Source organism: Myodes glareolus, chromosome 21 (assembly GCF_982192425.1).
Source record: "Myodes glareolus chromosome 21, mMyoGla1.1, whole genome shotgun sequence".
Taxonomy (NCBI): domain Eukaryota; kingdom Metazoa; phylum Chordata; class Mammalia; order Rodentia; family Cricetidae; genus Myodes; species Myodes glareolus.
In genome coordinates this window covers 10354367-10368929 of record NC_142046.1, presented here as the reverse complement: position 1 = coordinate 10368929, position 14563 = coordinate 10354367, and the positions used below count along the sequence as shown (strand labels likewise).

General features: G+C 39.6%; 1 protein-coding gene across 3 annotated transcripts in view; it reads left to right on the top strand.

Annotated features, from left to right (window-relative positions):
- Positions 1–14563, top strand: part of Cntrl (centriolin) — an 87429-nt gene that overhangs the window by 4486 nt on the left and 68380 nt on the right. For all 3 annotated transcript variants that reach the window (XM_048432231.3, XM_048432229.3, XM_048432228.3), the window contains exons 2-7: positions 1641–1888; positions 3635–3765; positions 6993–7123; positions 8719–8860; positions 10685–10871; positions 12688–12881. In XM_048432231.3, coding sequence (XP_048288188.3) covers positions 1672–1888; positions 3635–3765; positions 6993–7123; positions 8719–8860; positions 10685–10871; positions 12688–12881 — 1002 coding nt within the window. In that variant the 5' untranslated portion in view covers positions 1641–1671. The remainder of the gene's footprint in view (positions 1–1640; positions 1889–3634; positions 3766–6992; positions 7124–8718; positions 8861–10684; positions 10872–12687; positions 12882–14563) is intronic.

Below are 14563 nucleotides of genomic sequence, written 5' to 3'. Positions count from 1 at the left end.
AGGGGTGACAAACACTCTAGGTTATAGTTTTCATAAAGGCAAGAAATCCAAAACAAAACAGATGTATCGGCCCATCCTCTTACATCTTTTTCCCTATTTCATAGCATATCTGATATTACAAAAATAGGATAATGTATATCACATACTATAGATTTTTCCTTTTTTCTTAGTTTTGTTAATAAAGTATCCTATGTCTCTAGGCAATTCACTTATTTTGCATCCTGCATCTTAGTCTTCTTTCCAAATCTTCAAAATTATAAACCATCTCGAATTCCTCTTATCAAATGCTAGTGATCACTAAATTATTATGAAGTCCTGTTACCTCTCCTCCCAAGTAAAACTTACGCTTATATAGTCATAGAGTTAGAAATATATTCTGTGGATTCCAGAGACCTTTTCATAAATTGTTACATGAAAGATGAAGTGATGGTTCTCAAGTTCCAGTGCCCCCACAGGTCCCTCCCTAAGTTGCCATATCACCTGTAAAGTCTGGATATTGGAATATCTACTGTCTCATAGGGGAACCGTCCTGGGGAGCCAGGGTTTGAGAATGGAGACTTGGACAGCACAGATTTCTGTCCATAGGACTGAACTGGAACTGAGGTGCAGGAACAGCTAATTGGCTGCAGATTAACATTTGTCTTATTTGAAAATGGTTTGATGCCTTAGCAAACCTGTAAGTAAGTTGAACTGGACTAAGACTCAGCTATTTGTTTTAAAAGTAGGTTGTTAATTTGGACTTTCAGTTTAGTTTGTACATGGAGGTTGTATTTAGCTATATAGAAACGTAAGGCCAAAGAAATGCAACCTCTGACTGGGCAGTGGTGGTGCAAACCTTTAATCCCAGTTCTCGAGAAGCAAAGACAGGCAGATCTCTGTGGTTTCAAGGCCAACCTGGTCTGCAGAACAAGTTCCAGGACAGCCAAGGATACAGAGAGAAACCCTGTCTTGGGGGGAAAAAGAAAGAGAAGAGAAAAGAAAAGAAAGGCAATCTTAGACCAAATTCAACATATATAAAGATGCATATACATCATTCTATTTCAGTATCCGCTTCTGATATCAATTAGTCATTGGACTGAAAACTACTTTAACTTAATATACTATGACACTAAACATTTTTTTTCAAAATTAACTGTATTTGAGAGCTGAGGGTATGCATTAGATTATCCAAGGTGATATTTAAAGGGGACAAAGGCAAACTTAGAGGAGTGCTGAAATTTAGGCTAAGTAGAGGAACATGAACCAGCAAAGAAGGCCACGGAGTAGCTGAAAGACAAAAGAAAGCCAGTAGAACATGGTGTCACAGACTGGGTTCTGGGAGGAAAGGGTGCTTATAAGCATTGCTTGTCAAATATTCCCATGTGTGATCCTGCATGGAAAGGACCTGTGAAAAAAGTTTGGGCTGATAGACTGGGAAAAGAAGTTTCAAGTCAGACTCTGACCTGAGCATGGGTCACGACAGGCCTTCCAGGGTCTTGTCCCTGTGGAGGCGTGACTAACGTTAAGACAGCACCTGCTCCATAGGCTTTCTCCATAGCCTTTGAGTTCACAGCCTCATAGTCTTAGAGCTCTAGAGATAATTTAATACTCTTCATGGCTGTAGAGACTAACCTTATTAAATACATTGAAAACTCTTACAGGTTTTGATGGCCACCTGGTTTTATTCTTGCAATGAAGAAAGGTTCTGAACAAAAGTTCTCCAAAGCAAAGATGCCACTGTCCTCTCATTTTTCTGGGCCATCATCTCTTACGTCCAATATGAGATCTAGGTCACTTTCACCTTTAATTGGATCTGAGGCGCCACCTTTTCATACTGGTGGACAGTGGTCTGCACAGACTGAGCTTACAGATGAAAACACCATGCTTTTGGAGTCCCAGCACCATAAAGGTAAAAATGTGTCTGCTCTCCCACGGAAGTAGAGATGGGAAGTACTGACCTTAGATGTGGGTCCCAGACAGAACACCCTCCTGAACTAGCCAGAATTGCTCTTTTAATAACTGGTAGGAACTGTGAGAATGGGGCGAGGACTGAGGCTTTGGGTGAGGGTAAAGGTGTCTGTGAAGGTGTTAGGGCCAGGGCGTTTCTAGAAGAGGAGGTTGGATTTCTTGTAGCGTTCTTTCTAGCTCTTACTAGGAATTTTCCACACTCCTTAGCTAGGGCTGGTCGTACCTCCTGACCTGTGAGTAGAGTGCTTTCAGGGTGATAAACGTGCTAGCCATGGTTGGCTCTTCAGGCTTCTTCTCTTTAAGTGAGCGCACTGACTTCCACTTAGGGACATGTACATGTGCCACCAGCCTTTTAAGTTTTTTTTCTTTTTCTTTTTGTAATTTTATGTCCATTAATGTTTTGAGTGCATTAATGTTTTGATGTATGTCTCTGTAAAGGTGTCAAAAACCTTGGAACTGGTTACAGACAGGTGTGAGCTGCCTTGTGGGTGCTGGGATTTGAACCTGGAAGAGCAGCCAGCCAGTGTTCTTAACTGCTGAGCCATCTCCTCAGTTTCTTAAGTTTTTTTTTTTCTTAAAAAATGTTTCACTGATCTAGTTTCTGTTTTCAGAAATGCTTTATTCTTTACTAGGTCATAAGTCAACTTCTGCTGACTTGAATACTTAATGGTTTATGTTAAAATCTTTCAACATTAAGTTTAATCTCTACTGTGCAACTTTAGTGCCTGTTGGTGCCTGTTATTTCTGAATTGATTGTTATTCCAGAATATTGGTTTAGTCAAGAGACTTTTTCTTTTTATAAAACACAATATGACTTTAACAGTCTTTGACAACACTTTTCACAAAGGCCGAGAAGGAAGGTCTGTTACTTACCAAGCGGATACCCTATGTTCATAAAAATGATATTTCCTATTAAATAAAGCAACAAATGGAAAAAATGTGCTCTGAAGCAAACCTCAGTGCTGCGTATGGTTGAAAGTGCAAGTGAGAACACTTGCCACCCAGGACCTGAGCTTGATCTCCGCAAGAACTGACTCCCGAAAGTTATGTTCTCATCTCCACACAGTGCTGTGGTCAGAGTGCCCTTCACACTCACACACACACAGAGAACGAGAGAGAGAACACGTTTTGAATGTATCTGCTTGAGTTGACATTTTGAATTTGTGCTATATTAGTTGCAGAATATTGAGTATATAATTTAAAATATTTATTTATTTTTGTACATGGATGCCTTGCCTGCATGTATATATCTATTCACTGTTTATGTGCCTGATGTCCTTGGAGGCCAGAAGAGGGTGTTGGATCCCTTAGCACTGGAGTTACAGATGGTTGTGAGTAGCTGTGTGGGTGCTGGGATCAAACTCATGTCCTCTGAAGAGCAGCCGGGGCTCTTAACCACTGAGCCATTTCTCTTGATCAAAAAGTTTTTATAAATGTGGACATTAGTGATTTTTTCTTCAAAGGTTTATACAGCTTACATTTTAAATGTAAAATATTTATCATAAAGCCCCAATTGTAACTTTTTCATAGTGAAGTGATATAAAGTGACATACTAAGGTACTGTGATTAGCCAGATACTGTCTGTACATCTGTGTAGATTAAAATTTCTTGAAATATAACATAAAAACAATTTGTATTTTGTGATATTTATACTTCCTAATGATAATGGTCTGTTTCTGGATTTCAGGAGCTGATTCATATGTAGGAGTCCGGTATATTACAGAGGCCCTCATCAAAAAACTCACTAAACAAGACAACTTGACCTTGGTAAAATCTTTGAACCTTTCACTTTCTAAAGATGGTGGCAAGAAATTTAGGGTAGGTTTCCAGCAATTTCTAAACATAACATTGATTTTATTTTTTTTTATGTCTTTAGGAATATCTTTTGTTTTTTCCTTTAATGGTTTTGTTTTGTTTTGTGTTTTGTTTTTGTTTTTGTTTTTTGAGACAGACTTCTCTGTGTAGCCCTGGCTGTCCTAGAACTCACTCTGTAGACCAGGCTGGCCTCAAATTCACAGAGATCCACCTATCTCTTCCTCCTGAGTGCTGGGTGCATACCACAAAAGAAGGCACTATAGTTTTAGCTTCTATGAAGATTTTAAAAGACAACTTTTTAGATGCTCAAAGGAAAAAAAGTCTGGCAGTTAGTGTTTACAGCCTATGTAAAACCATTTGTGTAATATAGAAGACTTACAATTCAGTGACAGAGACAGTGGAAATTTGCAAAGGGTGTGAACAGGCAGTTCAGAATGGGATCTAAATGACCAGTATTAACTTGAAATCATGACCCATTCATTATTGTCAAATAAAACAAGAATTTGGAAGCATTTTCTGTTTTGTACAGCCAATGGTCAAACTTTGAAAGCTTTCACTATCCCAAAGGTCTGAGAAAGGGGTGTTGTCCTCTGTGTGTGCGAGCACGGAGAGCAAGTATGGTTCAGATGTGGTTGTTCTCTGGTCAGTAACTTAGTTTATAGTCATTGAGTTTACACTCAGTACCCAGCAGTCCTGCTACTCTTTAATACCTCGGTATAATATGCTTATTAAGCATTATTTAAATAGAAAATTTAGAAATGCCTAAACATCTCATTGGAGATTGTCTAAATAAATTATAGTGCAGCACACCATGAAGTAATGTCAGATTTAAAAAGTGATTTAGAATCCTGTGTGTTAAAATGTCTCAGTCAGTGTTGTGTTGCTATGAAAAGATACCACGACCAAAGTGTTTCTTTAAAAAGAAAGCATGTAACTATGGGCTTGCTTACAGTTTCAGAGGTTAGTCTGTTTCGTCATGGCAGGGAGTATGGCAGCAGGCAGGCAGGAGGTGTGGTACTTAAGAGGTCGCTGAGAGCTTTTCATTCTGATTCACAGGCAGTAGGCAGAGGGAGAAGGAGACACTGGGCCTGGCGTGGGTTTTTGAAACCTCAAAGCATGCCCTCTTGTGACACTTCTCTTCCAACAAGGTCACACCTTGTAATCCTTCCTTGACACCTCATCAATTGGGAACTAAGCTTGAAATATATGAGCGTGTGGGACCAGTGTCTTTCGAACCACCACACCATGGCATATTTTTTTCTCATGTTAGTTTCAGTGAAAACCAACTTCTAAAGTGTATTATTTAGTATAAACTCAAGCTATTTTTAAAATTCTGTTTGCTGTATGTATGGATAGAAAGGAATAGAAGACCCTGAGTGCATGCACATTAGCCTCTTAATGGTGGTTCACCAAGTGGTGTCATTCTTCTCATTTTAGTGAGCTCAGAAAGGGTGTTTTGTGTTTCATTTGAAGACTTAAATAGAGTACACTCAGGTTTCAGTTGTAGGAAAAGGACACCTGCGGTAGTTTTAGTGTTGTAGAAATGAAATATCAAGTCAGTATGTAGTTGCTCTGCATCTGTTCCATGCACAAGACATGTCAGTCTAAGGAAGCAGATACAGAGGTAAATAAACTTAGCTTATAGTCTCTGAGAATTTAGAGTTTGGTGTGAAAGTGTCTAGGATTAAGTGTGAGAATAGGGAGAATCATGGAATATGGGTTGGGGAGGCCAAGCCAGGTGAAAGCCTAAAGGATCTGTTGTGCTAGAAAAGACCTGAGAGCATGAGGCATGGAGGCTTCAGGTGGAAACAACAGACAGCAAAGGATGGTAAAGTGATGCAAAATAGCCAAAAGGAAACAAATCACAGGTTTCTCAAACCCACCACATCCATTCTTTCAAGGCCTCTGGAGAGTGTTTTGTTTTTAAGATTTATTTTTTATTTTGTGTGTGTGTATGTGTGTTGCCTGCATGCCTCCTGCCTACAGAGGCTAGAAGAGGGCACTATATCCCCTGGAACTAGAGTTACAGATAGTTGTAGTAAGCATGTGGGTGCTGGGAATCAAACACGAGTCCTTCTCTAGGGCAGCAAGTGTTCTTACCTGCAGAGCCATCTCTCCAGACCCTTGTCTGTGGTTTTTGTTGTTTTTAAGTTGGCCTAGTGTTCTGTGTCCCTGGGTGTACACATAGCTGACTCAACTGACTTCGTGTTGAGTCTCTGCTGGGTGTACTTCTTCTGTGAAACCTTCTCGTACCACCCAGTTGTAGTCACACACCCTCTCCTCTTCACTCAACAGATTTTCCTTAGCACCCAGTATGTGCCAGCAGTAGTGCTTAGCAGTGTGCACAGCAGGCAAAGTCTGCCCTCTCGGACTCTTGCGTACTGTTACAGGAGGTTTTCTTTATTGTCTTCTTTGAATTTTTCTGTCTGAAGATCTTGCTTGATGTTTGTGTATACCAGTAAAGCCAAGAAACCCTATTTTCCTTACCTGCCACTATATTTCATGTACATAGAACTACTTCTGGCACATAATCCACGTTTAGTAAATATTTGCTAAATAGATGATAACGGAGAGACCGGGATGTGCTCAAAGATGTATTGCCTTACCAATACAGTAGCAGTAAATGGGGAAGGCAGGAAAAGAAGTGTAGACAGTTCTTGTGAGTGTACTCATGACAGATGAGGGAGATAAGAGGAAGGCTCCGTAGAAACACCAGTACAGTGCAATGCATCTTGCTGATAGAGAAACAGTGTGGGCATAGTGAATATGAACTGTGCGATGGGGACAGGGCCTGCATCACTGCCATAGCCTTGCTGCGCGGTATCACACTTTGTTCATATTATCCGTGTAATGTATAACTATTGTAAAGTGACTGCCTTTAAACTGAGACGGGGAGGCCATTAAATGGTGTAGTACTTAGTTTGGAAAGAGTAAATTGTCTTCGAGAAAAGTGGAGGGGAAGAGAGAAAGAGAAATGGAAAAGTTGAAGTCAAAGGAGCAATGAGAATTTTTGTTGAGTAGTTTAAGCTTCTTACTGTGCAGGCATTGCTGAGGGCCAGGAGAATATTGGCAGAAACTTACTACTCATGGTCAAAAAAAGTGGTAGCAGGGATTGTCCAGGAAAATGTTAGGATTTGCTGATCCAAACAGCCTCTAGTGCACCTACCTCAGTGTGTTTTATATGTCAAGGAGTCTGTTGCATAAAGCATTTGCCATTTATTTCCAATTAGTACATCGAAAATTTGGAAAAGTGTGTTAAACTTGAAGCACTGAATCTCAGCTACAATCTAATAGCAAAGATTGAGAAAGTGGACAAGCTGCTAAGATTACGTGAACTCAACTTATCATATAACAAAATCAGGTGAGTGACTGCTCCTTTAGGGAGCATTGCAGGGCCTTCCTGTCAGCAGTAGACTGAGATTATTCGGTCATTGAAAGAGGCCATCATGGGGGCTGGAGAGATGGCTCAGAGGTTAAGAGCACTGACTGCTCTTCCAGAGGTCCTGAGTTCAATTCCCAGCAACCACATGGTGCCTCACAGCCATCTATAATGAGATCTGGTGCCCTCTTCTGGCATGCAAGCATACATGGAAGGATTGTTGTATATATAATAAATAAATAAATCTTTAAAAAAAGAAAGATTCCATCAAAGGGTTATATTCTGGAACTTGCCATCTGTCTTTGTGTTGCAGCAGCACTTAAGTGTGGGGTAGTATTTTATTTAGCCCTGTTAAAGCAGGTATATTTCCTCTTTTTAGCAGTAACTTTGTCCAGATGTTATCCATGATTCCTTGCCTTAGTACATAAGTAATATTTTGGGAAGACAGTACCATTTTGATCCCAAAGATATTCTAAGTAATTTGATCCTATGTATTTATCCTCATGTTCTTTGCTCATTGCTACAAGAAATAACACTGTACGTCTCATTTCTAATCCAGATATACATATAAATATACAACTACTGGGAGAAATAAATGTAGTCCAACCTAGTAATGACTAAAACTGTGATGGGGAAGACGCAACTGAAATCAAATCTTGGAAATCTTTATACTTTTTCCCAGCTTAGACTTTTTAGATACGATAGTCAGCAAATCAAAAGGAAACAAGCACAGGCCTGGAGAGATGACTCGGCACCCGTGGTGGCTCACAACTGTAGCTCCCATGTCAGAGGAATCCGACACCCTCTTCTGGCCTCTGTGGGCACTGCACACTTAGGCCACACGGACAAATACATGTAGGCAAAGCATATATACACATAAAATTTAAAAAGGTGTGTGTGGGGGGAGAGAACAACCTTAATAATGAGAGAAGTTCTATTTAAAACAAAAATAAAACGTAAAACAAAATCCTGGCAAATCAAGTTCACAATATAAAAACTTTCACAAGAGTTATCTAATGAAAATAGAGCAGCACAGGAATATTTGGTCAGCATGGTAAACTGACTAGGGAATGAAATTGACAACTAGGTTGCAGGTAATGTGACGGATGTGCTGCCAGTGGAAGCTGAGTGGGATGAGCGGAAATGCTCTACGTGCTTTCTTGGTAATGCATATATTCACAAACACAGTCCCACTTTAGAGTGTATGTGCGGCTCGCATAGTTCATCTGTGTGAGGACAGTGTAATTATTGTGGACATCTGGACAGCACCGCAGCTCACAGCGGTGTGCTGTTGAGTATTCCAGTCTCAGTGGTGCGTCCACGGGCACCTCTTCTTTCCTGTGTTAGGAGATCTTAGAGTGTGGTAAGGTGGGCAGGGCTACAGGCACATTCCTGAAGGTTTGGCAGTTCAGCTCTGTGGGGAAATTGACTTTGGCCATTTTCTTTGGTTGTCACTCAGGAAAAAGTTAACTGTAGTTGTGAAAAGAAGCTTCGGCAGCTGAGGCTATTTACTGTAAACTGCCATGAAAGAACTTAATCATTTTATGACTAAGTTTGATTTTGTACTCGGTTTCCAGCAAGATTGAAGGACTAGAAAACATGTGTAACCTACAAAAGCTGAATCTAGCAGGAAATGAAATTGAGCACATCCCGGTGTGGTTTGCAAAGAAGTTGAAATCTTTGCGAGTCCTCAATCTGAAAGGCAACAAGATATCATCGGTAAGTATTCAAATTAGCAAGATTTATTTTTCCTCAAACTTAAATTGTTCAAATTATAAAAATCTTTGTCCATGTTTATATTTTATATTGAACATGATCCCTCTCGTACCCAGTACCCACTCTTTTCATGCCCCTCCTCCTCCTGTTAGTACTTTAATCTTCCTAAAAATTTCTTTATTCAAATTTTTTATTTATTGGGAAAAATATTTAGAAGTCTTCAGTTGTTTTTAAAGAATGTTATTTTTTAACGTCCTTGTTTGATTGAACATATGCCAAATTCAGATATGACCTAGAATTCTTTAGTATAATTAAGTACAGGCTCGTCTCATTCTGCAAAGATTCCATAATCAAGAATTGATCTCTTAGTATTTTCTTATCCATTATTTCATTGCACCTTATATATCTTGTTGCCTAGTGCCAAATGTGTAATACATATACACTTCTATCTATTTTAAACTTATATTCTGAGGTTCTAAATTTGATTTCCGTTTTTCAGGTAAAGTCTAATTTAATTCATGTTTAGTTAGAACATGCCTTCTAAGTACCTAATGAGTAAATATGGCACCTACTCAGTGTTATGCTGGGTATTAGGACTGGAGCAATCGTGATATAACTTGATGATAATTGTCATAGACTGAAAATGGGAGGGCATGACCAGCTACAGGCCTAGGCTGCCCTAATGTCACCTTGGATAGTCCTTTGATTTCTATGAACTGTTTAAACTAGAGAAGGTAATTTCTGTATGGCCTCTTTACAGAGGTGTCAAGAGGCTCAGGTGACACAAGAGACACTTTAAGACAATGAGTGACTAACACAGTATTCCTTATACCTTCAAGTGTGAAGACAAATTAGAACACGTGCCGTTTTTTTTTTTCATTTTATTGTTGATTGTCTTGCTTGTTTGCTGTTTACATGGAGTTCATGGTGCGGCCTCTCTCTGTGGGCCAAGCACAACTCAGACTTGCAGCTCTCCTGCCTCCGTCCCCACATGCTGGCACTGTGGGTGTGCTCTGCCACACTCAGCATTTATTTTTATAAGGATCTGGGGAGGAGACTGTCCATTTTACTGCAGCTGCTCAAGAGCCTCAGAGTCCAGGCCTCATCCATTCTGTAGGTCACCTCACAGCTCTTGAGACTCACAGGCCGGCAGGGACCAGCAGCCATTCATCTTACTCAGAGTCTGCTGAGCAGCAGGAGAACCGTTCAGTATTTATTATTTGTAATCATATATCATTTTCTCATCTGTTTGTTTGGCATTGGCATCATTAAGGATAATATATGTTTATTTGGGAGAAATGTGTACTTGTATAAGCTATTTAAGCTAAGTGTTTCTCAACCTACATAAGTCCTTTTAATAAACAAAAGTCTTCAGAAAAAATACCCATATATATTTTTGTGTTTTTCACTATCAACTATAATGCCCTTATCTCAAAATTTACCAAAATTCTGCATAGTAGTTCATTTTATGTTTATTTGATTAATACAAAATAAAGACATTGGTTTAGACTAATTTAGACTTAGATTGAAACCCCCATTTTTTTCAGTTACACTAGACTCTGAACTAAGGCAGGTCACATATTTGAATCTTGAGTTATTCACCTCTAAATTTCAGATAACTCGTCATGGCTTTGAAGAGCCTCAGAGAAAATGCATAATATTGTGTGGTATACCATTGCTCATAGACTCCTTTTTTGTCTCTTTCTTACATTGCTAATTTGGGGCAGTAGGTTTTGTAAGTAGATTTTTGGACATGTTAAAAGCAATCCTTTGTTAGTTTATGATTTTAAAGTGAATTATTCCAATACCGCTGTTGTGCCATTTCAGCTCCAGGATGTAAGCAAGTTGAAGCCACTTCAGGATTTGACTTCTCTAATCCTCATTGAAAATCCGATCGTGACCCTTCCTCATTATTCCCAGTTTACCATTTTCCACCTCCGTTCCCTGGAGAGTTTGGAGGGTCAGCCAGTAACTACTCAGGATAGACAAGAAGCTTTCGAGAGATTCAGTTTAGGTAAGAGATACTTAAAAAACAAACGAAAAGCTAAACTTGAATGAGAAAGGAACTTACCTTTCGAAGTTCTCTAGAGGGACAGGGTCTGATGAGATGGCTCAGAGGGTAGAAGGCATTTGTTGCCAGACTTAAGAACCTGAGTTCAGTCCCCAGGACCGACTTGGTGGAAGGTGTGAACTGACTTCTACAGGATGTCCTCTGGTCTGTATTCTTATGCTGTGTCAGGTGTGCATTCCTAACCACCTCCAATAAATACACAAATATTTAATTTAAAATAACACCACATCTGACATTTTAAAAAAAAGATAAATTATAAACTTTATAATTCTACTAAAATTTGCATGGAAAATGACTCCATAAATTGATTAAGCAAGTATCTGTTGAGCATATATTATATACCAAAAGTTCCAGCCTCAAAAATGATCTCCTGAATATATGTGTGTTGTTTATGTATCTAAGGTGTGAGGAGAGAAAGAATGGTGAGCAACCAGCCAAGAAAACAGTCAGTTTCACATGCTAGCAAGATCAGAGTTCGGGAAATAGTTTCCAAAGCCCAGAAAAGATTTCAAGAGTGCAAGTGTCAACATAGTGAATGGGCTGACACATGAAGTAAGATAGGCACAGAGGTGGCTTTAGAATTGCTTTGGGCTGGGCAGTGGTGGTGCACATCTTTAATCACAGCATTAGGGAGGCAGAGGCAGGCTAATCTCTGAGTTTGAGGTCAGCCTGGTCCAGGATGACCATGATGACACAGAGACCCCTGTCTTAAAAAACCAAAAAGGAATTGCTTTGGATTGGTTTGATGTTCTTGCCCAGAGAAATTCAAGAGGGATGGGAACTAATGATAGATATTAACAGATTAAAGAATGGAAGGAAGATGTTTGACAAAGACTTGAAATTTCTGTAACAACTTTAGTCTTCTAATACTTAGTAATTTTTTAAGTTTAAAGATAAATAAAAGATGTAAGACTAAACATTCACCCACAGCTTCAAGACCAGGACATTGGAAGAAACCAAGTACAACTAAACCTCAAAGTTTGTAGTCATGAAATAGTGTTTCTAAGATCAGAAGGAGAGACAAATCCTACCTTGATTCTTTTAGTTCATAAAAATGAGTATCATGAGAGACAGACAGAGGTCATTGATCTTTTGGTAGGAGGGATAGTTTCTCCATTAAAAAAGAGAAAATAATTTGTAGGTGTTGACGCTTTTGTTGTCTTGGAAGTAGGAATACAAAGTCATGCCCTTAATGAAATGTGAAGCCAAGCTGAGAAAGACTGGATGGAGTGTGGGAGGCTTGAGGAAAAAGGAAGGTATGAGATGACCATGTTAAAGTGTTGAGAAGTCAGCCTCTGTTTAATGTAAAATTGAAATTGAATCTGAAATTGGTGTTCATCTACTTTTGACAAAAATGGCAGTTTCACACCAGTGATGGCTTAGTGAAGAAAGGCTCTTTCTGAGCAAGCCTTCTAACTTGAGTCCCATACTGAAACCCACAAAAGGTAGAAGAGATCCAACTCCACAAAGCTGCACTGTGACTTCTTTGTACACACTATGACTTCCTCTGTGTGTGTGTCACACAAGTAATAATTATAATAAAGATCCCTTCCAATTACTACTGCTCTCTGACCTCTTAGTATAGGTCAGATTCATATCCAAGGTGATCATACTTTTCCCAGACCCCATGGCATTACTTTTCAAAGCAGACTCATGTTGCACTGATCTTAAACTTCTTTCACTGTCACTCTGGGAAGCCCAACTTGTTTTCCAGGAAGAGAATATAATGACAAATTACCTATTACATTTTTATTGGCAGAAGAGGTGGAGAGACTGGAAAAAGACCTGGAAAAGAAGATAGTGGAAACAGAAGAACTTAAGAACAAACAAGCAAAGTTTCTTGAAGAAATCAAAAATCAAGATAAACTAAACAAGTCGTTAAAAGAAGAGGCCATGTTACAAAAACAAAGCTGTGAGGAGCTAGAGAGCGACCTCAACACAAAGAATGAGTTGGTAAGTCTGTTATATGTTGCTTTGGCTGTATTCTGTTAAGGTAGAGAAATTTTGTTCTTAAATTTAAAAACACAGCCAGGCTGTGGTGGTGAATTCCTTTAATTCTAGCACTCGAGAGGCAGAGGCAGGAGGATCTCTGTGAGTTCGAGGTCAGCCTGGTCTATGAAGGGAGTTCCAAGACAGCCAGGACTGTTACACAGAGAAACCCTGCCTCGAAAAACAAACAAACAACAAACAAACAAATGTAAAACACAGTCCCGACTGCAGCATTGGGAAGATGATCAAGGCTGTGTGAACTGTAGTTGACGGCAATATGGTACCCAAAGGCTGATGTGTGAGGTATGGTGTCCAGTATGAGGGGAAACATGGTGTGTCACACTGGGAGGAGTTGGCCATACTGCTTAGGGTATGTTTAAAAATAGCTTCACAGATAAGACTAGATATTGTCAGAAGTTTAAAAAAACGGCAGAGTTACCTAAAGGTTAAACATAGACACCCTATGTCATGGAGACTCCTTTTCTGTAGAAATGGTAGCAGTAACGTGTAAAAGGAAGCCCATGTACATGCACAGACAAAGACATACACACATACAGACACACACACACACACACACACACACACACACGGATATATGACATGCTTTTTATTAGCAAAATTTCCAGTAACTAAAGTGTCCATCATTGGCTATCCATGGAGCTGAATAGCTTATAATAAGCTGCTACTAAGATGAAGCCAGACTGTCTGTACATGGAAGGGTCCTGGGCATATTTTCCTCTGTGAAAAATGCCCAGTGGTGAAAACAGTGACTCCAGCGTGACCCTGCACAGAGACATGCAAGGTGGTCTATGGGGAAAAAGGCAGACCTAGGAAATTTCCAAGATGACCTTTATGTATCTATGTAAAGTCTAACTTTTTATACTTTGAATTTATAAGTGAAATGTGGAGAAGAACATTAAAATGTGAACAGTTTTGGCCAGAAGGCAGCATATTTTGAGAAATTTGAGAGTTCTGGAGAGGGTAACGGAGATAGTTGTCCAGGTTGGAAGCAACTCAGGGAGCTGTCACATAAGAAGAGTTAGAGCTCTAATTATATAAATCAGGCCTCAAGAGGTAAATTTAAGACCCAGCAGGTGTGAATTCAGGAGACATGTTTTCATTTAGTTTTGAATCTGATAGCTGTCTTGAACAATAATTAGAATACATCTGCTGTCCTGAAACAAGCAGACATTAGCTGTGTACTTGTGATCTTGTGATCTCAAGAAAGCTCTTTTTTGTTTGTTTGTTTGTTTGTTTGTTTTGCTTTGCTTTGCTTTACTTTTCTGAGACAGGATTTCTCTGTGTAGCCGTCACTGTCCTGAAACTCACTCTATAGACCAGGCTGGCCTCAAACTCAAGAGATCCACCTGCCTCTGCCTGTTGAGTTCTGGGATTAAAGGTGCGCGTCACCACCACCTGACCAAGAAAGGCCTTTCCAACACAGACAATATCATTTTGTAAATTTATACACACACATATTTGTGTGTGCACATGTGGCTGTCAGAGGACAGCTTGCAGTTTTCACTTCTCTCCGTGTACCGTGTGGATCCCAGGTATCGAACTCAAATTGTAAGGTTTGAGGGCAAGTGCCTTTACTCACTGGGCCACCTTGCCCTCCCATTTTGTTCCTTTTTCTGTATTTTTTG